This window comes from Lissotriton helveticus, chromosome 1_1 (assembly GCF_964261635.1).
Source record: "Lissotriton helveticus chromosome 1_1, aLisHel1.1, whole genome shotgun sequence".
Classification (NCBI taxonomy): domain Eukaryota; kingdom Metazoa; phylum Chordata; class Amphibia; order Caudata; family Salamandridae; genus Lissotriton; species Lissotriton helveticus.
This window is the reverse complement of record NC_136057.1, coordinates 808,763,083-808,787,799: the sequence shown is the minus strand read 5'-3', so window position 1 is coordinate 808,787,799 and position 24,717 is coordinate 808,763,083. Positions and strand designations below refer to the sequence as shown.

General features: G+C 50.1%; 1 protein-coding gene across 2 annotated transcripts in view; it reads right to left on the bottom strand.

Moving 5' to 3' along the window:
• Window positions 1-5,559: 5,559 nt before the first annotated feature.
• The window catches only part of DOCK4 (dedicator of cytokinesis 4), a 1,604,094-nt gene continuing 1,584,936 nt past the window's right edge, over window positions 5,560-24,717 (bottom strand). For both annotated transcript variants that reach the window (XM_078674485.1, XM_078674490.1), the window contains one exon: window positions 5,560-6,900. In XM_078674485.1, the coding sequence (XP_078530611.1) occupies window positions 6,475-6,900 (426 nt within the window). In that variant the 3' untranslated portion in view covers window positions 5,560-6,474. The remainder of the gene's footprint in view (window positions 6,901-24,717) is intronic.

The following is a 24,717-nucleotide window of genomic DNA, read 5'->3' as shown; positions in this document are numbered from 1 at the left end:
TCAGACATTTTGTCAGAAGTGATGGTGCGCCAGTGGGGAAGATGATGCCGAATCCCGCCGCCCACTGGCGTTTGATGGGCCTGAAAGCTCAGACTAGGAAGGCTTTGAGGCGGATGCTGTGGAGGTGGACAGACCCGCCCACTGGCCCCCTGCCCCATCACAGCAGTGCTCACATCCGTAGCCGCCTCAAGGTTGGTTCTGCGGCTTGTCGCTGAACGAACGTGTCGGGCACCCCTTCCGTGGCCACGAAAGGGATGAAAAGCCGAAGTGCCTGTGCGTGTGGTGGAAAGGCCCAATGAAATGGCCGTAGCCCGGGAGTCCTTAAAGCGCTCCACTGCATGATCTGCTTTGTCGTCAAAAAGGTGACGGCCATCAAAGGGCATGTCCATAAGGGTGTTTTGGACATCCCCCAAAAAGCCAGTGGACTGCAGCCAGGCATGGTGGGGGAGCGCCACCGTAGTGGAAATCGCTCTGCCTAGCGAGTCAGCGGTGTCCAGTCCACACTGAATGGTGAACTTCGCTGCATCCCTCCCCTCAGCAACAGCCTGGGAGAGCACTGTCCGGGCCTCCTCTGGACACTGAGGCAGCACTCGCGCAACCGTATTCCACACAGAGTGGGAATAACGGCCCAAGAGGCATGCGGTGTTCACCGACAGCAGCGCTAAGCTGGCAGATGAAAACAGTTTCTTACCAAACTGCTCTGCTTCTTGGATTACCTATCCGGAGGGGCAGTAGGGAATGCGCTCTGGGAAGTAGAGGCCTGGATAACCAGACTCTCTGGGTGGACAGAAAAGCAGGGTTACCCGGAGCCGGGCAGTGGGGTCTGGCCACGTTCCTGTCCACAGGAGCCCCTGTGGTGGGCCTGGACCAAGTGCCCATAAGAACGTCAGTTAGTGCTTCGCTGAATGTCAGCAGAGGCTCCGAAGAGCTTACTGCCAGCTAGAGCACCTCAGTGAGGAGGTTAGTCCTCAGGGCCACCGTAGGGAGTTTGAGGACCAGGGCTCGGCTGCCTTACGCAAAACTTCACTATACGTCGCTCCCTCCTCCGAAGCCACAGAAGGAGGAGACAGGAAGCCAAGGTCAGGCGATTGGTCAAGACCACTGGCATCCACTAACTCTTCTGCCCAGTCCTGATCTAACTCACACTGCTGTGTGGGAGGGTCCTCAGACCCCTCCCAGTCCTCCCCTTGCTCCATGGCTAGAGGAACAGGACAAAAAGATGGAGGCTGAACAAAGGAACAGAAATACCCCATCGGCGTCTGAATCGGCATCCGACAAAGTCGGACCGGCGCCGTGATCAGATAGGGGCTGAAACCGAGGCCGACGTCGTCCGGGGGGACCGGACGACGTCACTGGCAGTACCGGGGGAGTCGACGCTGGTGGAGTCTTGAGGTCATACGGCATCGACCGGGAATACGGGCCTGGATCCAAGGAAGTCCTGCAATGCCGGGACCGAAGTCGTCAGCGGCGCCGAAGCCGCCCGCAGCACAGGGCAAGGAACCTCAGTTGGGCCCACGGGGCCCGAAGGCGCACTGGCGGGGCCGACGGTCCAAAAAGTCTTGCACCTGGGCCGGAATCGCTCCTGGACCCGGAAAGGGTAGGCCGGGGCCGACTGCACAAGCTCCGCGAGAGCCGTGGGGGTGGTACCGCCCGCAGCCTCAGCAGCATTGTGCAACCGGCGAGGGAAGGTCTTCGACTTCTTCTTTGAGTGCCTCAACTTACCTGACCCCGAGTGCGAGCACTTGGAACCCGAAGAATGGTGATGGTGGCTCCGCAACCGGTCCCTCGACTTCCTCCTCGATCGGGACCTTGAATGGCGCAGAGCCAACTACTGGGCTTCTAGCAACTTTCGGGACCGCTCCCGCAAAGTGTTCAGTGCCATGGCCCGACAGAAGGAGCACGACCTGGGGTCATGGGCGCACTCCAGGCAGTAGACACATATCGCGGGGGTCAGTCACCGACATCATGTGGTGACAGGCTCCACAGGACTTAAAACCGGGCATCCCTACTCGGCACCAGGAGTCGATAGACTAGAAAAATGGAGACAAAAAATCTCAAAAACTCAGTCAAAAAGTGACTGGGGGTACTTGCTCTTCCCGGATCTGCACTTGCTGGTGCGGAAAAGGAAAGAACGGACGTCAGCGCGCGAGGGAGGCTTTTAAGTAACGTCATCCCAGCGACTACACCGAGGACGGACGCGGAGCAGACCAACGCCACCTTCCGACGCGCAGGGGTACTGCTGACGAAAACTTTCCGGATCCAGTCTGACTCCTGGGGGTAATTCTACGGTAAGGAATCTATCACTAATGTGTATCGTTCAGATATAATTTTCAATTATGTATAGTCATACCCTCCATTTTATGTCCAATATATCAGGTTTCTGTAAGAAAGGAGGTTGCATGGCTCCTTGTACAGTTGCCATAATAAACAAGAGAAGTAATGAAAGGAAAATAATACCGGTGTTTGCCTAAAGTCAAACTTCCTCAAAAATCTGGCACAATAAATAAACGAAGAAGAACTTCTCACCTGAGGGAAAGTTTAGCAGATTATATGAATCCTGCGTAGTGGGAGCTTTGTATAACTCTTCCATTCATTTATATCGCTCTGGGAGACAATGCGACCACCCCCTGAGCACTTCCGTAAGATAATGTGTCCACCAGCTGTGCGCTTCGGCCGTCCAAGTATAACAATAAAAAATAAAAAAAGATGGCCGCCTACGTTGAACGTATGTGTGACCACACTCAAGGTGCAGGGTCAAGAGGTCAAATGCACTTTGCAGGGAACTACAGGAAGCAGAGAACACAGACAAGTCGGAATGCATCTGAAGAAAATGTAGAATGGAGGCACGATACCTGAAAGGATGCAGGCAACAGACATAGGGAATCTTGCTGGTGCTCAAAAGACACCACAGCCTCTCACAGGAACATACAAAGTAAGCAATTCCACTCACTTTTTTGCCAGGCTGTTAGTAAGCTGTGCTCTTTGCGCCCAAGAAACATCTGATAGAGATGTTTGGTAGGTGGGTGTACAAGTAGGCTGGAAAACGTGTAATACAGAATAACCCTGGGCGAAGTACTACGCTACGCTCACGTAGTTTGCGAAGTTTGCGCTACTTTGCACTATGCAAATTTCACGTAGCACAGTGCAAACACGCGTAGCGTAGTGGTCATTTTTTGCTTGCATGCAGTCCTCAACGTACAGTTGGCGACCGCAAGTGAGCAAAATGACATCCCAGCGAGACTTTTTCCTCGTTCGCGATCAGCAACATCAAGTTGCCGATCGCGAGCGTGGAAAATAAACCTCCCGGCGAGATTCTCAACGCAGGGAGGTCAGGTTTCTCATTGCGAGTGGTCACGTATGCTCGCGACCGCTCGCGATGAGAAACTATCAGTCCGCGCTGAAGGTGCCGCTCGAGTAAGATGCGGTTTGCACTGATTGCCCAGTGCGGACAAGCATCCGGCACTGTGCAATCAGTGCGAACAGCATTTTGCACAGTGCACAGTGTAGCTACGCGTAGCGCACTTTGCGTAGCTACACGTGGCGCTACTACGCGAACTACGCACAGGGTTGATACAGAACCCTTCCTTTAAAGAAAAAAACGATTTACCTCATTCCTGGTACCAAAACGTAGGAGGGTAAATAATGGAGGTCCACAGCCAGCAGAATATGAAGATTAAGAATGTTTATTCCAAAGGTGCAACCCACGACTCAGGACGCATCCGGATGCTTCAACGAACTTAGCAGACTAAGCTGAAGTTCCAAGATTCATCCAGCTCGTTCTAAAGAATGTGGAACTTAGACCAAATGAATATACTATGCAGTAAACACAGAACACAGTATTACAAGCCTCAATGCAACCTGCTTCAAACAAAGGGATTGCATTGCTATTCTAGGCAGATGAGCAAATGAAAAATGTTAACATCCTTAGCTCAAAAGGATACATAGCGATGTAGTCATACCCATTGTACCCTTCGGGTCTCTACAAAAGCATGCTCTGCTTTGAATCTTACATGCATGGCTCCTTTAAAAGAAAGAAGCGTGCCTTCCATGAGCCAAAATGTCTGTGCCACGAATGCTGATTGTGTGTGTGTGTGTGTTGGCTCAGGTAATAATGCAATGAATAAGGCTGCAGCTGGCTGGTGAAAGTTTGTCAGTAATCAGAAATTGTGTTCAGAGGCTGCTCAATAAAAATATGCAAATCTAGATTAATCAAGTAATTTTATTTCATTTTATCCATTGCAGAAGAGACCAATATGAACACCTGGTAAACAGAACACCATTAAATGCTTTACTGCATAACTGATTTCAGTAATACACATCCATAATAAAAATTCTGCTTGGGGCCATGAATTATGGCTGCAAGAGGAAAATAACACTGAGTCATACTGTGCTCAAACACTATTTAACAAAGCTAATAAACTACACCGTAAAATCAAAGAAGCTTTGTTATCATAAATGTGGCACCTTAGAAAATCTGACACGATAGACATATATTTACATCTATATACATCTACCTAAAGGTACATACATAGATATAAATATATTTCTACTTTATTCATGGTATGTTGCATAATACATGTTATATTCATAAGCCAGCACGGCCCTGGCAATTTTCAGGTGGCAAAATGTATGAGACAGGGAGGTAAAATAAATGTTCTCCTTTCTTCGTAATGAGGTTTCACTAAAACATAAATATTTTAACATATATTATTTGTTCGGATTTTCAAATTTGTAAAGTCAGTATGGCTGAATTACTGTTAAAAGCCCATATTTACAAATATGTTTTAATACATAAAGTATTTGGCATAATTATAACAATCGTACTGCATACACAAGCAGTTGGTTCTTTTTCTGGTTTACACTCACAATTTATTAAAATGGACCAGTTATATACAAAAATACTTGAACATTTATCATAGAAAATCTCTATTATCACCATCAACAGCATATTCTAGCTGGAGTAAATTTATCGGAGAATATAAAAAGTGGTGATTGCCATACTGTCAAGCTATCAACAAAAGCAAACACAGTAAAAACAAAATGAGTTTCCCAGCAAAAGAGGGAAATATTTTAACAGCATGATTTAAATCACGGCTCAAATCCCTACTGTTGATGATACGTTATAAACACTAAGCAAAGGAAACTACTGATACAAAATATATATATATATATATATACATCTACATATATATATTGTGTACATCTTCCAAACACCACACACGCGTGTGTGGTTGGTTACCAGTGAGAATATACATATATACACATACAAGGTGTTCTTCGCTGCCCTACTCATTGGCTTTAACCCTCCTTGGATCTACACTACTGTACTTGAACATATGTGGTCGGACTGTACAATCACCTGTCCATAAGGAAAGGGGAACATAAGTAGCAGGCAGTCGATACACACAAACTCCCTGGAAAGGAGGAAGGAAAAGAATGCATCCAGGGTATAGACTACTCACCAGTCAAATATAATGCCCTTTTAAAAATCTATCAAAACCTGCTTTGTAAGAAGAGTCTTTACTGTATGAAAGTATTCCCCCTTCTTGATTTTCCAAATTTGTTTTTTTTATTGGCAGCTGTCTTCCTGATTTTCACAGTATTAGAAAAACGAATGAGTGTCATTAAAAAACGCCTCCCATTTGGTCACTCGATTTGGCCCCGACGTCTTGCACTTATTTTTCAAGTTCAAAATAGGAACGGAGCAAAATGTAGTTAGTGTTACATTTCGATAAAAACTTGGTGCAATAGCATACCTAAAAATCTACTTTATATACAATACATACATGCGTCAGAGACTGGACACAATCTACTAAACAAGAACAAAACGTGTTTTAGAAGATGGTTTCCTCAAAAGGGTTCTTCCTTAACATCCTCTGTCTTTGCATGAGTAAAGAACACTTTGCCTTTTAAGGGCATTTTGAAACAAACACTGCATTCGTTTTATGAACGCGAAGCAACACCTAATCCCCTGATTTTCTGCAGCCCAACTGAAAAGTGCCTCAAAAAGTTTTATCTGGTGATTATCATACAATTGAGCTCAGGAAAATGTTGGCTTGTCTTGCCAAACATTCTTGTAAGAGTGCACGTAACATTTCATGAAATCAATACATCAATTCCTTTGTACAACGAACGCACCTTGAAAACAAATAACAGTTTCCTGTGATCTTAAAGTGTGCTCCTGTTCTACTGTATATTAAAAAAGAAACCTATATAAAAATGTCTGTATCACTATTTAACACTTGCTTCTCAAATTAAATTATCTTTTATTAAAATCTATAAATCCTGCTTTATCTGGTATACCAGGCCAGTTATTTTTTTATAATGTGCAACATATAAATTAAAAATCTTTTATATGTTCTGTGAGAACATTTTGGTAAACTATTAAAGTGCCTACGCTTTAACCATGTTTGCTTTTACTACACTGCCGACTTCCAGGAATTTTCTGAGGAAGCAGTAAACAAAAGTGACTTGTTAGAGTTGGGAGACCTTCCGTGGTAGTGGTCTGGGCCGTGGCACAGTCTCAGTCCGTCGGCCCCCATTCTCCAGATTGGTTGGCCTGATGACTGGAGGTTTGGGCGGAAGTGATGGAGGGTCAATGGGAACCGGTATGGACAGGCACTGAGGTACGGCAACTGGGCGGCGCAATGTCCGTTCATACACACTGTACGGGGGCGGGGTTTTACTGTCTTTCCTCATTGGCTCCTCTGAAATACTGTAATTTGACATCGACACTGTTTGGTCGCAGACCTGACCATCAAAACCAGAGGTCTCCGAAGTGCTACATCGGCTCAGCGAAGAGATACCACTGCTGTAGCTTCCAGACAAGACTGGTGAGTTGGAAACCAACCCAGAAGATGGGAACTCCACGGGAGATGGGGTAAATCCGTGAAAGGATCCCTGTAAACGACAAGAAGCAAAGATCAGCAAGTGAAAGAGAGCGTTTGCAAATTTTCAAAAACCTGCAACAGAGGAACGAGGATCATTTAAAAATATGCTCCTATAATAACGAAACGAAAAACCATTCGCACAATAATATGCTTTTTCTCTATGATAGGCACAGCTATGAATAGAATGTTCAAGATAAGCAATGCGCAGTCGACTTCGATGAATATGTGTAACCAGACTTTTCATATATTCACACACATTCCCTTCCCTCCATTATTTATATTGTGCATTCATGCTCAAGTTTGGTATTTGTGTATACTTCTTAAGGTCTATTTTGCGTGTTCTTACTAAGTACTAAATATTCTAAACATGCATAAATCAAGGTTAAGAACATTCTGGAATCATTGTACTTTACTTGAGTGTACATATACTGTGAATCATGTACAGAACGTTGCAGGAAGGCATCACCTTCAAAATTAAATCGAATTTGTGGGACGTATATGGAATAAAGTACCCCATGCAGCACATTATAAAGATATTGCAAATCACTGAGGAGGCCAAGCAACTTGGGTTCGTGAGCCGAATTAGTAGCTGCTCATACAGACATCAAGAAGCACGTTAATGAAATAAACGCCTCAAGACAGCCCACCAGTGTAAACAATTAACCATGTAGCACGTACTAAAATCGAAGGCCTTTTCTCGACCATGATAATATATGCACGCCGTACACGGTTAATTGGTCCTCTGTAATCATACCCTTTCATTTGACTGCCTGGATACCTTCTTTGCCACACGGGCACGTAGAGGTTGCCCTAAAATCGAGTGACTTCCACACTCTTACCATGAATCTCGAGTTACTGTAGTAACGTATAAAAACACTGCAGCTTTCGAATGCTAAATACGCGAGAGATGTGTTTGCTATCTGCACTGCAGTTAAAGCTTTACGGTTTGAGAGGCATTTAGATATCATGGTGCCGTAGCGCCCTCTAGTGCTTAACTCAAGTACACGCCTTACCACACAGAAAATTGATAAACATGTCTAATGCAGAAAAATATGTTTTACTCTGTAAAATATTTTAGTCTAATAGAGATATCATAAATAAAAACCTAGATTTTACTGTGAGATAATTAAGCAACCGGTATGCAATGGATAGCCCAGTTGCAGCATCAAACATGTTCTGACAACTGCGTTCTTTCTTCGGGTGGGATTTATTACTGTCTGGTGGGCATTCGTTTGTGCAAGAAACACATTCTGACATCAGTAATTCACCCGGCAATTCATCTTGTATTCAGAACAGTGTCACGTTAATCACCTTCTTTAATGACCAGAGGTGACATATTCCTCTGCTCCATGGCATTGTCTGTTTCCACCAAAAAAAACAGCAGAACACGCAGCGCGCACAAGCTTTTGCGTAAGCAACGCCATGTAAGGTCAAAGCGACTACCCGTCAGTTTACTTCATGTCACCTCGTAGTACAATACATTCTAATCTACAAGATGCAGGCGCACGAGTGACTGGTACAATAGAAAGTACAACCACGGTCTGCTCTATTGTTTACTTTCGGCCGACATTTAAAGCAAAATGGAGCTCAAGGAAGCACGAAGGATGCGCCATTCCTTCCCCTTAGAATAATAAAGCAGCGGCCTCCGCCATGGCGCATGACGTCACCACTGCTCCGCAGCATGGCCATCGAGGGGCACTATATTGAAAGAATGTACATCGATTGGTTAAAATGCTACCGGTACAGAAAGTAACGTCACACGCCCGCTGAACGCCGATGACATCACAATGTTGACCTTTTGTCCCTCAATTAGCCGATTAACGATGTTGTATTTGTTGATGAAGTGCTGGGGGAAGGGCAGACAGTGTCAGGGGAACCTAAGAACAGGGCTGAGGTAACACACATACATTACCCTGGCATATCTCTAATGATTAAAAGCGATCTATTTTCAGCTCTCCCTCAGAGCTGAAGAGCCCTGTGCGCGGGTTCATCTTTCTTGAGAGCAGATCTACCTTTGGTCAAAGGGAGCCCACCACATCTGTAGTGTGCCGAAAGCACTGACTCAGTACAGCAGTGTCGATGCTGAAGCCCTTGTTCACCTACATTGGTCAAATCACAAGAGCATTCCAGTAGGGCCGGCTGGGAACGCAAAGCAGTGTTGGCAATTTTGCCAGGTGGGCCCCCACCTGGCGGGCGATGGAGGTGGTGTGTGGGGGGGGGGGGGGGGGGGGAGAGGGGGGGCCTGCAAGCACGAAGCACTGCTGCTTAACAAAATCGGCCCAGCACTGCTGATTTAGTTACTATGGGCCCTTAATGCAGCATTGCTGCAAAACAGTCCCCTACCCTTCCAGCCCCCCTGCAAATGCCAACGCCCGCTACAGCCAGTTTGGCCCTGCATTCCAGTGATCTAGAGTGATAATGAAATCAGGGGTAAAAAGCATCAGGAGTACCTAACCCTGAACAGTAACTCCAGGTTTGTAGCTTCAGGGATGTGAGACCACCCCCTCCACCCCACCTCCCCCCAATAAATGTGTTCTTTAGCTTGGTAGTTGGGTATGCAGAGCCCCGAGTCAGGTCTGCTATCTCTGCTCAGCACGACAGTAAGAGAGCGCGCCCCTAGGACCCGGTCTCCCCGGTTCCCGCCCCCCCCCCTGTTACAGGCTTTGGGCGGGAGGATCGCCGTGAGGCCTCCGACCACCCAAGTCCTTCCGGGTCACGGGTGACGCACTTCCGGTCGGGGGAGAAGGGGGCGGAGTTATGGCCTATTTAGGGGCCGGGGTTAGTGATCTCGGCCTCTTTGTCCCCCTTCTCCCCACATCGGACGGGTGTGCTCGCCTGGGACTGGCGCCTCCCCCCTCTAGCCCTAGCTAAATCTTAAACTTTAAAATAGTTGGGCCCATCATCTTGTCCCGGATCGTGTGTGGAGGCGCGGTCGGCGGAGGGAGCGAGCCGGTGACGATCGCGGAGCACGGAGACAAAGGCGGAGGTCCTTCCAGCGGTGACCCGGCGGGCCAGGTAAGGGGTGCGTGTGGCTGGGGGGGCTCGTTCGGAGCGGCAGGGAGCGGGAGCTGTGGGGCGTTTCAAGCCCCTTTAATTTATCGGCCCCGATCCCTTGTGGCTGCGGGCGGGGGCCTTTAGTACACGTTTTCTCTTGCTGACGGTGTCGGGCGCTGGGGGAAGGACAGCGGGTGGGAGCGCGAGCAGCGCACTGTTTGGGCGGGGAATTTGGTTGCGGGTAGCGCTGTGGGTTAAAATGCAGCCCAAAAGATCGAGTCACAAGAGGAAGGATGGCGAACCTGAGAACGCCCAAATGTTTAAATTAATTTTGGCAAAACTGGGCAACAGTCATGAGAGTAGCGACGAAGAAGAGACAGTGCCCGAACCACCGCCATTAGAGGGCATAGAGCACCCACGTAGGGAAGGGGTCCCACCGAGGGCCGCTTTTCCCCCATTAATCAAGAAACCGAGGGTTCAAAAGAAGGCAAAGAAGGGGGGCAAGGCCAGCAGAAACAGGGCCAGCGACAGTGGCAGTCCAGCAGCGGGGGGCGAGAGACCAGCAGGTCCAGCCCTTCCTATTCCCGTATGCGTAGTGCCCTCGCCCCTAACAAATCCTGTAGTTGATGCCGCGGTTCCCCTAGGGGATCCTGTGGGAGCAGCGCTGACTGAAATTAGGGAGGCATTAAGGGTATTGGCCCCAGTTCAAACTCCAGCACAGCCACCAAAGATAGCTTCACTCGCACAAGGGGCAGCGCCGGACCCCACAGCGGAGATCCTGGCAACAGTAGCCACCCTAGTCAATCAGCTGGCAACTCCCACGACTCAGACCATAGCGGGTATGGCGGCAGTAGCTCCTTGGGTACCCCCGAAGTCAGCAGAACAGGACGCATTGGGGAATATTCATGGAATATTCAAAGGCAGTTAACAATCTTGGTGGAAGCGCGGGGCAAGGCCCCGGTGGCGTCGGATCCTACCCCCGCGGCGGTAGCAGGCCCCATAGGACCCATAGGAGGTAAGACGGGGGGCGAGTATAACAAACCTCTGGAGGGTACTAGCGGTGTGTGCATTGTACAAGGTAATGTGTTGTCTCAGCCTGGGACATTAGCCACCCATGCCACTAGCGAAATGAAGGAAAAAATTTGGAAGGGTGAATATGTAGACATCTTTGCACTCATCTGCCCAAAGCGGCGGGAGGTGGAGTATAAAGAAAAGGAAGGAAAGGAAGGGTCTTTCAGAGATAGGAAACCAAAGGTCGAGGAGTCTTTCACCAATTGGCTGAATGGCTTCCAAGTTTATACAACAGTTATGCTGGAAAAGAAACCAGAACTGGCCATATCTCTAGTGTTTTATACTAATAAGATCCTAACAGCCCACACCACCTTGGGTGGGACAGCATGGTTAGATTACGATAGGCATTTCAGGTGGGCAAAAGCGGCGAATCCGAACATAGGGTGGGACCAAGTGGAAGTGAATGTCTGGTTGGAGAGCGTCAACAACAGGGAGTATCACTCCAAGCAGCCCTTTCGGACGTCTCAGGGAGGCCCAGGGGAAAAGAGAGGAACCTGCTGGGCATTCAATAAAAAGATGTGCACCTGGCCTACCGGGCAATGTAAATTCAGGCACGCATGTTCCTTCTGTGGTCACCCCTCTCTCATCCAGAGTTCAAGTGTGTCAAGAAGACAAACCAGCGAGGGGGGGTGGGGGCAAAGATATCAAACCCCCTCAGCAATAAGTTGCCTACACCAGTGGACATTGGGAGACTGAGTTTCTGGCTTAACCAGTATCCCGACAGGTCAGCAGCCAATGTACTTTTCTTGGGTTTCTCTGAAGGTTTTCGCATCCCCGCTCTAGGTGTGGCTCCAGTGGGGCAATGTAACAATTTGCTGTCAGCGCGCAGGCATCCCACAGTGGTGGCCCTGAAAGTTGACAAGGAGCGGGCCTTGGGGCGGGTAGCGGGGCCCTTCCTCTCCCCCCCTCTGGACGGGTTTGTGTGCTCCCCATTAGGAGTGGTCCCCAAGAAGGAGATAGGGCAGTTCAGGATGATTCATAACCTCTCCGCTCCCCGTGGGGAGTCAGTAAATGACACCATTGATCCCTCCCTGTGTTCTGTGACCTACTCTTCCTTTGATACCGCCTTACAGAGAGTGAGGAACTTAGGCCCAGGAGCGAGGTTAGCCAAAACAGATATAGAGTCAGCTTTCCGCTTGTTGCCTGTGCATCCGAGTGATTATCATCTGCTGGGGTTTCAACTGAATCATCAATTTTACTATGATAAGTGCATGCCAATGGGGTGTGCCATCTCATGTAGATACTTTGAGACGTTCAGTACCATGCTTCAGTGGGTATTCACTTTCAGAACAGGCTTTGAGGAAGTGGTCCATTACCTAGACGATTTCATGGTCATGGGCCCGGCCGCGTCCGAGGTCTGCTCCAGGGCCCTAAAGGAGCTGGTGGCCCTGTTCCAGGAGTTCAGGGTCCCCTTGGCTCCGAGCAAGACAGTGGGCCCCGACACATGCATGACCTTTTTGGGCATAGAGATAGACACGGTGGCGGGCGAGTGCAGCCTCCCCCTTGACAAGGTTCAGGCATTCTCCCGGTCCATTGAGGCAGCGTTTGCGGGACCTAAAGTGACCTTACACCAGTTACAAGTATTGGTAGGGCAGCTCAACTTTGCGCTGAGAATCATTCCCATGGGGCGTCCTTTCTCCAGGTCCATCGCCAGATCCATGGGCAGTCTGTCACACAAGCACCACCGGGTTCGCCTGAGGGCGGAAGTGAGGGAGGATCTCAAAGTGTGGCGCGAATTCCTGAGGGACTTCAATGGGAAGGTGGTGTGGCCCGCGCCGCAAGTATCTAGTGCAGCGCTGGGCTTGTTCGCTGACTCAGCAGGCAGCTGTGGATTTGGGGCCATTTTAGGACCCTCATGGTGCGGGGCACGGTGGCCCCCAGAGTGGCATGAGCTAGGTTTGGCAAAAAACATTGCGTTCTTGGAATTGTTTCCAATTGTAGTAGCGGTAGCGATTTGGGCGGACCAATTTAGGAACAGGTCGGTGGTCTTCTGGTCGGATAACATGGCAGTGGTAGAAGCCATCAACAGACAGGGGGCCTCTTGTAAGCACGTTCTGAGACTCTTAAAGCATCTAGTGTTGGAATGTTTGAAGTTGAACTTGAATTTTAAGGCTATTCACATACCAGGGGTGGATAATCATGCTGCTGACGCTTTGTCTCGTTCCAAGTTGCAGGACTTCAGGAGATTCAACCCGCAAGCGGAAGAGAGAATGACAGTGTTCCCTTCGTCACTGTGGTCGATTGGAGCCCCGCGTTAGCGGGGCTGGTAGGTGCCTCATTGAGCGACAGCACTAAGAGGGCTTCTGAGCAGCATTTCAATTCATACCGGTTGTTTGCCAGGCAGGCGGGCATCACAGACTTGTTCTCACAAGAGGCATTGTATGGTTTTCTTCAGCTCTTAATGGATCAGGGCAGGACAGTCACTTATGCAAGGGCACATGTGTCAGCGGTAGGTTTCTTCACTAAACTGGCAGGGCGGAGGGACCTGGGCTCATCCTTTGTGGTGAAGAAGGCTTTGACCGGATAGGCTAGATTAGAGGGGCCCAGGCGGGATCACCGGAGGCCCCTAGACATAGCAACTCTATCTAACATCTTAGCCGCCCTGCCCAAAGTGTGTAGCTCTCCCTTTGAATGCGCGCTCTTCAGGGCCGCCTTCTCTTTGGCTTTCTATGGTGCCTTCAGGCTGAGCGAACTAGTGGGGCCCTCTAGACAGGACCAAGGGAGGGGCCTACAGCATCGCGATACCTCTTGTTCCCCGGGGGGGTTAGAAATCCTCCTGAAGAAGTCCAAAACTGATCAGGGTGTGAGGGGCGCGATTATTAAGTTGAGCACGGCCCCCGGTATGTCAGCTTGTCCCGTGACCTTGTTGAGGGCATACTTGGATTTGCGCCCCTCTAATGGGGGGCGGGCCTTGTTTATTCATGAGCAGGGCCATTGTTTGTCCCAGTACCAATTCAGGGCTGTCCTGGGTATAGCCTTAAGGGAATTAGGCCTGGAGGGAGCGGGGTACTCCTCTCACTCCTTTAGGATTGGGGCGGCCACCTTGGCTGCAGGGGCAGGCTTGTCATCTGACGCAGTGAAACGGGTTGGGCGTTGGGCATCTAGTTGCTTTGCGAGGTACATCAGACCAGAGCTGTTATGACTGATGGTGTATATAATTTTGATAATACAGACAAAGTGGTCCCAGACACTACAAACAATGAAACATAACTAAGAAATTTTAGAAAATTTAAACACCATTGTTTTTATTCACAACGTGTACCTTAAAAATTAGTCATAATCTACATTCATAGATAATCACAGTTAATGCCCCAGCGGAAAAGGACAGGGAAGGGTGGTGTAGAGTAGTGAGGGTACTGAAATTAATACAAAAGTGGTCACTATGACCTCAATAAAACAAAAATAATTAATACACAAACTTGAAAAATCACAGTTCCTGAATACATTCAAGAAATATCATGCCTAGTACAATCACAAATGATACATAAAAAAGGCTGAAAATACAAGGAAAGTGTCGACGTTTCAACCCAAAACTGTGCAGGTGTAGAATGAAACCTTGCTAGAGGGTCTTCATCAGGACAAGGGCACGGAGAGGGGCAATGAATCTTCTTGTGGCGAAGTGTAATCAGAGATGGAGAACAATCCGAAACATAAATCAGGATCCTGGAAAACTCGGTAGAATTGTTGGACCGAGAACGTTTTTAATAATGGGTCTGTCCACTACAGCATTCAGTCTTGTTCTAAAATTGTGCACAGCGCTGTGGTCTAATGCGGGTCCGGGTAAATAAACAATGGTGGTTGATGGTATCCGGCTTCTTAAAAAGTTCAAAGCCTATATCACGGATACCTCGTGTGAACAATAGTGGAAGTCATAGGCATTGGGGAAGGATCTTCAAAGCGAGACACAAATGTTACAGCCAGGGTTCTATCACTCCACCTCAGTCGGTCTATATAATTTTGAAGCTGGTTGTTAACTGTTCCATTTCCATCCTATCCAGTAAGATGACCGCGAAGGTGATGTGGGTTCTGGGACATTCGTTCGTGCGGCGCGCCACGGTGCGATTGCAGCAGAGGCGAGTCGTGAAGCCGGTGGGCTTAAGCGGGACGGAATTCCTGTGGAGGGGCGTCGGGGGCCTGAGAATTCGGCACCTAAGACGTCTTGTGGAGGAGCTCAGAGAACAAGAAGCGCAAAAAACCCCGGATTTGGTAATCATTCACCTGGGAGGAAACGATATGGTTGACAGGGGCCGTCTGGCGGTCAAGGAGGCACTACTAACCGAGTTGGCATGGCTAGGGCGGATCTTCCCTTCGGCTACGATTGCATGGTCATGCATGATCCCGCGCAGGACCTGGGGCCCCGGAGTGCGGGCTAGATCATTAAACGTTTCAGTAAGGAGGCTCAACGGGGAGTTGGCCAAGTTGTGCTCAGTGAAGGGCCGCTTGCGTCTGATTCCACACAGGATGATCTCTGGAGAGGCAATGTACCATCAGGATGGGGTACATCTGTCGGACTTGGGCACTGATGCCTGGATCAATGGATTGTGGTCATTTGTACTGAACGCAGGTGGGGAGGGTGACAGACCTAAGGCCCTTGGTCACCCTAGTGGCGGAGAAGAGACCTGCGAACACTGCCATTGACTCACACGATGGGTGGGGGTCCGCCCGGCGGACTCCCCAGGCCAGCACTGAGGGGGGGGGACGGTAAGTTCTCCGCTTGGAGAAAGTTGACCACCGGCTGGGGAGGCTAGGGTGTCAGGTTCGAGCCTCCTGGGTCCCTTGGCAGCCTGGTGGTCGGGGGGTGGGCCCCGGATTGGCGGACAAGGATCGGAGGTGGGGCCCACCACTCTAGGGCGCAGGTGGGTTGCACCTGGGCAGGATGCCCCCCCCCCGTTGTGCTGGGCGTTTTAAAAATGTAAATGTAAAAATTTTAATGTCCATTTTGAAAGTGTTATCTTTTGCTGTTATGCATTTTAATTCTTGTCATGTTTATGTGGTATGTTATTAAACATGGCCTTTTTGAAACCCACACAAATCTCAGTCTTCGATGTGCATGTGGGTTGAAGTCCTGTGGGGTAAGGGCGGGGACAAACTGGGGGGTCCGGGGCCTATGCTCAGCGCGACAGTAAGAGAGCGCGCCCCTAGGACTCGGTCTCCCCGGTTCCCGCCCCACCCCTCCTGTCACAGGCTTTGGGCGGGAGGATCGCCGCGAGGCCTCCCACCGCCCAAGTCCTTCCGGGTCACGGGTGACGCACTTCCGGTCGGGGGAGAAGGGGGCGAGTTATGGCCTATTTAGGGGCCGGGGTCAGTGACCTCGACCTCTTTGTCCCCCTTCTCCCCACATCGGACGGTTGTGCTCGCCTGGGACCGGCGCCTCCCCCCTCTAGCCCTAGCTAAATCTTAAACTCCCACCCACCCGTCCCTGTGATTAGTGGTTTGAGGGTGGAGTTGCGGAGAAGAGACCTGCGAACACTGACATTGACTCACACGATGGGTGGGGGTCCGCCCAGCGGACTCCCCAGGCCAGCACTGAGGGGGGGGAGACGGTAAGTTCTCCGCTTGGAGAAAGTTGACCACCGGCTGGGGAGGCTAGGGTGTCAGGTTCGAGCCTTCTGGGTCCCTGGGCAGCCTGGTGGTCGGGGGGTGGGCCCCGGATTGGCGGACAAGGATCGGAGGTGGGGCCCACCACTCTAGGGCGCAGGTGGGTTGCACCTGGGCAGGATGCCCCCCCCCGTTTTGCTGGGCGTTTTAAAAATTGAAATGTAAAATTTAAATGTCAATTTTGAAAGTGTTATCTTTTGCTGTTATGCATTTTAATTCTTGTCATGTTTATGTGGTATGTTATTAAACATGGCCTTTTTTAAACCCACACAAATCTCAGTCTTCGATGTGCATGTGGGTTGAAGTCCTGTGGGGTAAGGGCGGGGACAAACTGGGGGGTCCGGGCCTATGTATCTGACTTTCTCATCACGAGCCAAGAATGAAAGACGAAACAGTGACCGACGATGCAAATGTGAGAGAGAGACAGATACCTATCCGGGGGCTGAATTCCAAAATGTGAAACCAGATAACCTGGAATCAATACCAGCTTCTATGTTTGTCCAAATTGTGTGATCCTAGGCAAACACTTTATTTCTCAGAAACTCCTTTTTCTTCATGCGTGAGCACACTTTTAAATACCGGAGGATGTGCACTTGTAAAAGGGTCAGACTACCAACCAGAATATAAGGTCCTTAAGTATTGCCCGGCGGTGTCGCCTCTTGAACCCACAAGGTATTTAAACTAATGAAGAGGCAGGCGCTGGAGACTGGAAGGCAGGAAACAAGGTTTTATTCTCTCCGGAGGAGAACACAGCAAAACAGACAGCAGGTATCGTTCTGAGGTGCTCTACCCGCATCTCTGAGGCCTGGCCTCTTATATACAAGTTAATCACTTTATTGCATGAAACACATTCTCGCTAATACTTTGATGTTCGAAAGACATCCCCGGAATCTCCCCTTCAGGTCCGTTCCCCCACATAGTTACAGTTGAAGTCCCCACCCCGGTCACAACAGGTGGTGATCATCGCGCAGTTGGATATTCCGCCGATCCATGGAAGGGGTGGGGTTCGATCGGATCTCGTAGGGTGGGGGTTTTTGATCGACCCGGGGGTCCGGCAATGGGGGGAAGCTTCCTACTGTACTGGGGGTAATAAACAGTATCCGCAGAGCCAGGTGGTGGCCTGGGAACGGGGAAGACAAAACGGGCACACAGAAAAGAGGGGGTTTACATCAAAGGACCTGGGACCATGAAAGGAACGGAGGGAGGTGTCGTGCTGGGAACAGGATGGGATTCCGAGGCAGAGCTGCACTGGAGAGGGGTTTATGACCCGAGACATGGGAGAGCGAGGGGGTTGCCAGCATGCGGAGGGGGGGGGGGGGGGGTGGTGCCCGTGAGGCTAGGAGAGGGAGAGAGACGCACTGGTTATCAAAAAAAGGACAGGGAAGCCATGGTGTTCAAAATGGCGGTTGTTTACGTGCACGAAAAGGGTTCAAGAAGAGCAAGAGGGCGCCGATAATGTTGACGGTTTCAGCCCAACTTTCAACACACTCTCCACGCACCTTTTATGTTTCATTTAATGGACTGCAATATTGCTCCATCTACAAAAAGAATCTAGACCATGTTTAGGGTTTACATGACTATCGATTTACCTCTTAATTTTCCAGGGGCATTGTCATTGGGGCAATCCATGAATGTTTCTGAAGTACGAGTTACTTACCTTCAGTAACAATGTATCTGGTAGAGACGATTCTAGCCGCAGATTCCTTCACGTAGAAATATCCCCAGGCGTGAGACTGGATCTAGAAACTTTTTTGCCACAGGATCCCTGCACGCCGGGGGCAGGGCGACATCACGCGACTCCGCCCAGGCATCGTCCGCGCAAGTGACGTCAGTGAGGTCATATAAGACCCGCCCCGGCGCGCCGACGTCAGTTTTCTTCATAGAACTTTTCCGCACCACAACGCAGAATCACCAGGTAAAAAACTGTGGAAGCATGGGAACAGTGTGCGAAGAACAGAAAAATTGGAAAGAACTGGTGACTAACCACACCACACAAAATAGTGGCAACACCGTAGAACCCAAAGACAGGAAAGAAGAAAGAGCAAGCAGAGCCTTGTGCAGCCACCCTGTCAGCACATAGACAGCCTCCCACTCACGTGTCCCAGAGGCAAGGAACATGCGTAAAGTCATGGTACATGTAGTAAACCTACCACCCCTATCCCAAGAAAGGGGACCAGTCCCAAGACAGACAGGGACACAACCCTCCAAGCCACCCGAACATAGGGGGCAACCACCACAAGGGACAAGGCAAGGCATGGCCAGATAACCCATAAACTGGGCATAGCACTGGAAGGAAGGGAGGGGAGGGAAGGACAGGGATAGAAAGCAATCTCCCCCAAGCCTGGAGTAGCCAGAGCAGCAGGTCACCGGAACACCGAACCCCATCCTCCAAGAAGCAGGGAGGAATGAACCTCCCCTAGACGGAGCAACCCGTCAAGAACAAGGAAGGCACTCACAGGAGACACAGCCCCCCCCATCTGGAGGCGAGTACCAAAGGCCAACCCAAAAGTCCTCGAAGAAAAGGGGAGGAAGGGCGGACCGTGAAGGAATCTGCGGCTAGAATCGGCTCTACCAGATACATCGTTACCGAAGGTAAGTAACTCGTACATCTGATAGAGACTACTAGCCGCAGATTCCTTCACGTAGAATAGATACCCTAACAATACCCCCTGGGAAGGAGGGTCTGCGAAAGGACCCCACCAGCCAATACAGAACAGAGGGCCCCAGGGGACCGGATCTGCAGACCAGTAAGAACCTCGTCCCTGCCAGGCAAGGGGAACCCCCACAAGCAGAGCCCTACTGTTCCCCTGGCGATGTAGGCGGGAAAAGAAGGCTGAAGAGACTCGTACACTCACAGCAAAGGACCCCAAGGCAAGGGCGGAGAGGCCAAAGCATCCCACTCCCCCACAAGGCAACACAACTTCCACCCAAGACCAAAAAGGGAAAACGGAAGAAGAAGCCTTGAGGGCTCAAGGAAACGAGGGAAAAGATAGCGGACCCACTCCAGATGGAGAGCATGCCTGGGAAGGTAAAGTTCAGCTGAGCAAGCCAGCCTGCGTTGTCCAAGGTGGAGGTGTTGTCTTTCCGGGAGCCGGTGGACAAAGCTGTGGTGAAGATTTCTATGTTCAGATTTGGTCTCTTTTATGAAAGTCGTAAATCTCCAGTAGGATGTAGCTCCAGGCTGTAGCCAACGAGGCTGGATACCCCTTCCACGGGGAGCTACTGAACACGATTTGCTGCTGTGGAAAAACACGTAGCAGGAGCTACAGCAAAGGCAGGCTGACTTGTGATGATCTATGGTGAATCAGGGCGCAGGTAGGTCCTGGTCTTCTCTTGTTTCTCAGAGCACTGTTTGGCTGAAAAATGTTTAAGTCCGAAGTTCTGATTTGGGCTACACGGCAAACTTAAGCACCACGTTCATGGGTCCAGGACTCACTCAGGTTGGGTCCAGGCCAGGGTCGGATTGGGATCACAATTTGGCCCGGGCACTAATGAAAAAAGTGGCCCACATTCATTAGGCGTGGCCCATATTTAAGGGGCGTGTGTGAGAAGTTGGCCTGGTATATGATGCTCACTAGTTCTAGTGATCACCTTGTACCATGCCAAGCAACCCTTATGGTGCAGGTTGTAAAGTCAACCTTATAGACAAGCTATCCTAGGGGTAGCATGGACTAAGTAGTCTTAGCCTAAACTCTGTAAAGGCATGTGAAGCAAGCTGTTTTACCATATACAATCCCTTGAATACCAAATGAAAGGACACCACACAGATATATATTGAAAATATATATAGATTTATTTCTCAAAAGATACCCTATACTCTTTATGAGCACAGAAGCACAAGCGTTAAAACAAAACACAGTTTAAATACACAAAAGTTGCACGAATATGGATGAGCCCTAGGGGCCACCTAAACCATATACTAAAATAGTGGTATAAGAACCACTATGAGGAAAGTGAAGAGGCCTAGGGCCTGGGGAATCGCTGGAGCTGTTCAGGACTAACAGTGATGAAGTCAGGAAAGGCCCGCAGGACTCGGTGCAGTGCGGGAAGTGCACGCAATACCAATGCAGTGTCAATGGTGCGTAAAAAGTACAAAGTTAGTTAAAGAGGAACCTTCCGAGTGACCTAGAAGGATGAAACTTAAGACACAGGCCCTAGAGGTGTGTACCAGTGTGGGAACACCGGCGGAGCTGAGTTACCTCACCCACAGGAAGCGGGTGCACAGGGTCGAAGTAGTGTCGGGTTTCGTCACGCTGGTCGATGGTGCTTGGAGCTGAAGATGCTACAGGCGACTCGAGGTGAAGAGTTCCGGTGGATCCAAGGGAGGATCTGAAGTCGTGAAGACCTGAAAGCAGAGGGGACAATGTTCAAAGTCACTAGCCAGAGACTACCGTGGAACCAGAGTGGAACCAGGCGATGTCGGGTGCAAACAGGCGTCGAGGTGTAGCTTCTCTCTGCAGCCACGTGGACACAAGGGGTCGAAGACGTCCAGGAGTCGGTCACGAGCTGTCCCACGCAGGCTTCTCGCTGTTGGCGGTGTCGGCAACCGGATGGAAGCAAACAGGCCTTGGCTAATGCAAGCCACGCAGGAATCAAGAAAGGCTTGTCACTCAGACCAGCAAGGTCAGAGCGGGTGCTCCTTTTTACAGGAGCAAGGGCAAGTCTGGAGCAACCAGACCTGCAGTGAAAGTTGTAGATTTCGTCGCCAAGATGGCCACTAGCCGCGTGGCAAGTGGACGGGATGGCGCGTCGAGTGGCACAGTGCAAAAGGGCCCCACGCAGATCGTGGAGATGCTGGGGGGCTGATCTTCGGTGCAAGGGCTGCTCGAGGTTGGGGCTTCTCAAACCCCAAAGCACAGCGTCGAGGGTGCCTCGGATGCTGCGCAGTCAGCTTTTCGGGGGTCTTCCAAGATGTCCGGTCCCACGTCTCTCGGTGCCTCCACTGATCCCTTCTTTGCAGGGACTGTCGATCGGGCGGTGAGAAGTCTGGGAGTCTGGGTCTTGTCAGGCTCTGGGCTCGGGCTCCGGCGGGAGGCGGCGGCAAAGCAGACGTCGAGTTGCTGGTTGGTGCCTGTGTTCACAGGGTGGTCACTCCTTGGCCACAAGGGAGATTCTCTTCCGTCTTCTGAGCAGCAGAATGTCGAAGTCCAGTCTTCTTCTTTATTTCAAGTTGATTCAGGATGATCTGAAGTCTCAGGACACAGCTCCCACTCTTATTCGAATCTGGGGGGCCGGATCACCTACTAGGTCCCTCCTCTGGGTGGAACCAGGAAGGGGGGTGGTTACACCCCCTTTCCTTTGTCCAGTTTCGCGCCAGGACTGGGGCAGGAAAGCCCCAGCACCGGTTTGAACTGGCCTATGCACAGGGACACCTTGTGTGCCCCAGGCATGTCTGATTCTATTCAGCCCTGTCCTACCCAATACACAAAATCCTGTCTGGGGTGGTGCTAGCACCTCCCAAGGCAGGAAACCCTTTGTCCAAGCTGCCCTCGCTGGAAGGACTCCAGCAGCAGGAGGTCAGACTTGTGTCTGTGGTGGCAGCATCCATTTTGTGATGCTAAGGCTCTGTTTAACTTTAACCGGGGTTCAGGTTAGGTACATGTTGTGTCCCTCTAGAAGGCTGGAATGCTACCCCCGTCGCCAGAACTGGCGAGGGGGTAGTATTCCAATTCGTATGACACCTTACTCGACATGTTTTGATAAAGCCAAACCTAAGATAGCATTTAACCGCGAGGATTATAATGCACTTAAGAGTATATGGTATGGCAGTATCATGAAACAGCTAAAGGACATGGTTCCGAAAGCTGCAGACAGGCTCAGCTCATGCCAGAGCACCATCTCACATATTTCCAAGCACTCTGCCTCCAGGATTGATGAGGCCTTCCATAGGAGTGGCTGATAGGAACATATGTGTCCATTTTAGGTTAGGTATAGGCATACTACACCTAAGTAAGGGGTGGTTACACCGACTTACCCCAGCTGAGTGATCAGCCAGTTGTGTCAAATATGGAGGCCAGGCCAGGGGTGGCACAATACGTGCTGCAGCCCCTGGTAGGCCTTGGAAGCACCTATGCCCTGGGTACCTGGGTACACTGTTACAGGGGCCAATAAGGTGAACCAGTTCCAATTGTGTATGTACCTAAGGTACATGGAGTCCATTTTAAGGAGAGAGCAATTAGCCTGGGGCCCTGAATAGCAGGATCCCAGGCCAACTATGTCAAAAACCAGCTAAACACCAGGCAAAAAGTTTTGGGGTAACCATAGTCAGATATCCACCTTCCTACAGCGTGGCCCACATTTAAGGGGCGTGCCCATTCATGAAAAACCATTTGCACAGACAAGGAATGAAAGTGGGAGGATACCGTTCTTGAGCAGGACACAGGGCCAAGTTGACAATGGCCTACATGCTTAGCAACTAAAAAATACAGCAAGGCCCCTTTCTATCACAAAACTATTCGAGCCCTCAAGCGCAGGAGCCCCTGAAAAGCAGGAAAGCCCCTGCTATTACGAACCAACTTAGCCCTCCCCAGACCTTCAGCTCAGGAGCACATGTACAGAGGTAAGGCCCCTGCAATTAGTAAATTAATAAGCCCTCCAGGCCTCAGGGCAATGTCCTGGAGGGATGAGCACAAAAGACAGCTGCTGGGTCATCCAAGGTAGCCAGGTAGCCAGGGGGAGGCTGAGGTGAAGATGGTGCGAGTTTCAAACATCACCTGGCCCCCACAGCGAGACCCATTCTTCCTCGCCCACTATGCCCTGAATGTGAAGGGATGTGGGCGAGGTGTTAAAACTAACACTGTTTCTGGGCTGCGTGGGCCCCAGGGGGGCCGAGGTGAAAATGGCTCATAGGCCTGAGCAACACCTGGCCCCCTGGGAGGCTGATGCTTGCAAACAATCACCCCTCCCCAGCCCAGCCTCAGCGTGATTGCTTGGCAGAGCAGGGGGTGAAGGAGAGGCCACAGCTGATAATCGCTGTAGGGCCACACAGAGAGGCTGCTTTCATTTCCCTGTCTCTGTCTCAGTGCCCTCTGTGGGCCGATTTTTTTCCTCCCCTTTCCTAGTCCACTCTCTGTGGACTGGGAAAGGGGAGAAAAAACCGGCCCACAGAGGGCACTGAGACACCGGCATTTCGGCCGATGCCCGAATGCCCGCCTTGCCAATCCGCCCCTGGTCCAGGCATGAGTTCAAGATAGTTGGAGTCTTTTCTGTCCCTGAGGCTCTTATCAGGAGGCATGCCAAGTAGCCCTTGGAGTCAATCTGGAAGTCCAGGGTTCAAGCAAGAAAGCAGTTCTCACACAGCAGGGCAGTCCTCTGAGGGCACAGTGCAGGCATCAGCAATTGGGAAGTCCTCTGAGTGTCCTTCTGCAGGTCCATAAGTGAACTGAAGGGTGGGTCTGAGAGTCTTAATTTAATATCTGGTGCATGCTTTGAAGTGGAAGTAACTTCTGGGTCTCCTCCACTCACCACACACCCGCCACCGAATGTGTTTAGAATTTCTTGTCTCCCTGTCCTGGTCCCAGGGTGTTTCTAGTCACAATAGGCTAGTGTGAAATTCTTTGTACATAAGCTGAGGCAGCCTCATCAAAGTGCAAGTGGGGCTATGCACAGCTCTGCCACCTCACACTGACAGGATGGAGCAACCTGGCAACACCCAGTTCCCCTATTGTATGGCTGTCTGGGAGGAATACACAAATGCCAACTGCCAACTACACCTAGTCATGTGGCCCAGGAAATAGGCTGCATGCATCAAATGGTTAGGACAAGAAAATGGTAATTTTCTACAAGTGGTATTTCCAGAACTGTGACAAAGTCTGACATTACTGTTAGAGAGGATTTTAAATTAAAATTCCTTAGACACCAAAGATGAAAATGCAACCTGCTGCCAAACAAGAGATATCACTTATTAAATACAATAAGGTAACACAATGATATCCTATGAGAGGGTTAGGCTTCACAGTAGTGAAAAACGAGTTTGGGAGTTTTTAGCTACTACAACATATAAAACTTAAAAGTACATGTCCAACTTTAAATACAATGCACCCTGCCCCAATAGGACTTGCGTAAATACGAGTCCTATTGCATTTGTAAATGCTTTTTTTCATCTCATTGGTTGCCTGCATTTGCACTTTTTCGTGCCTGACCTGTCCAGACAGCTATGTTGCGC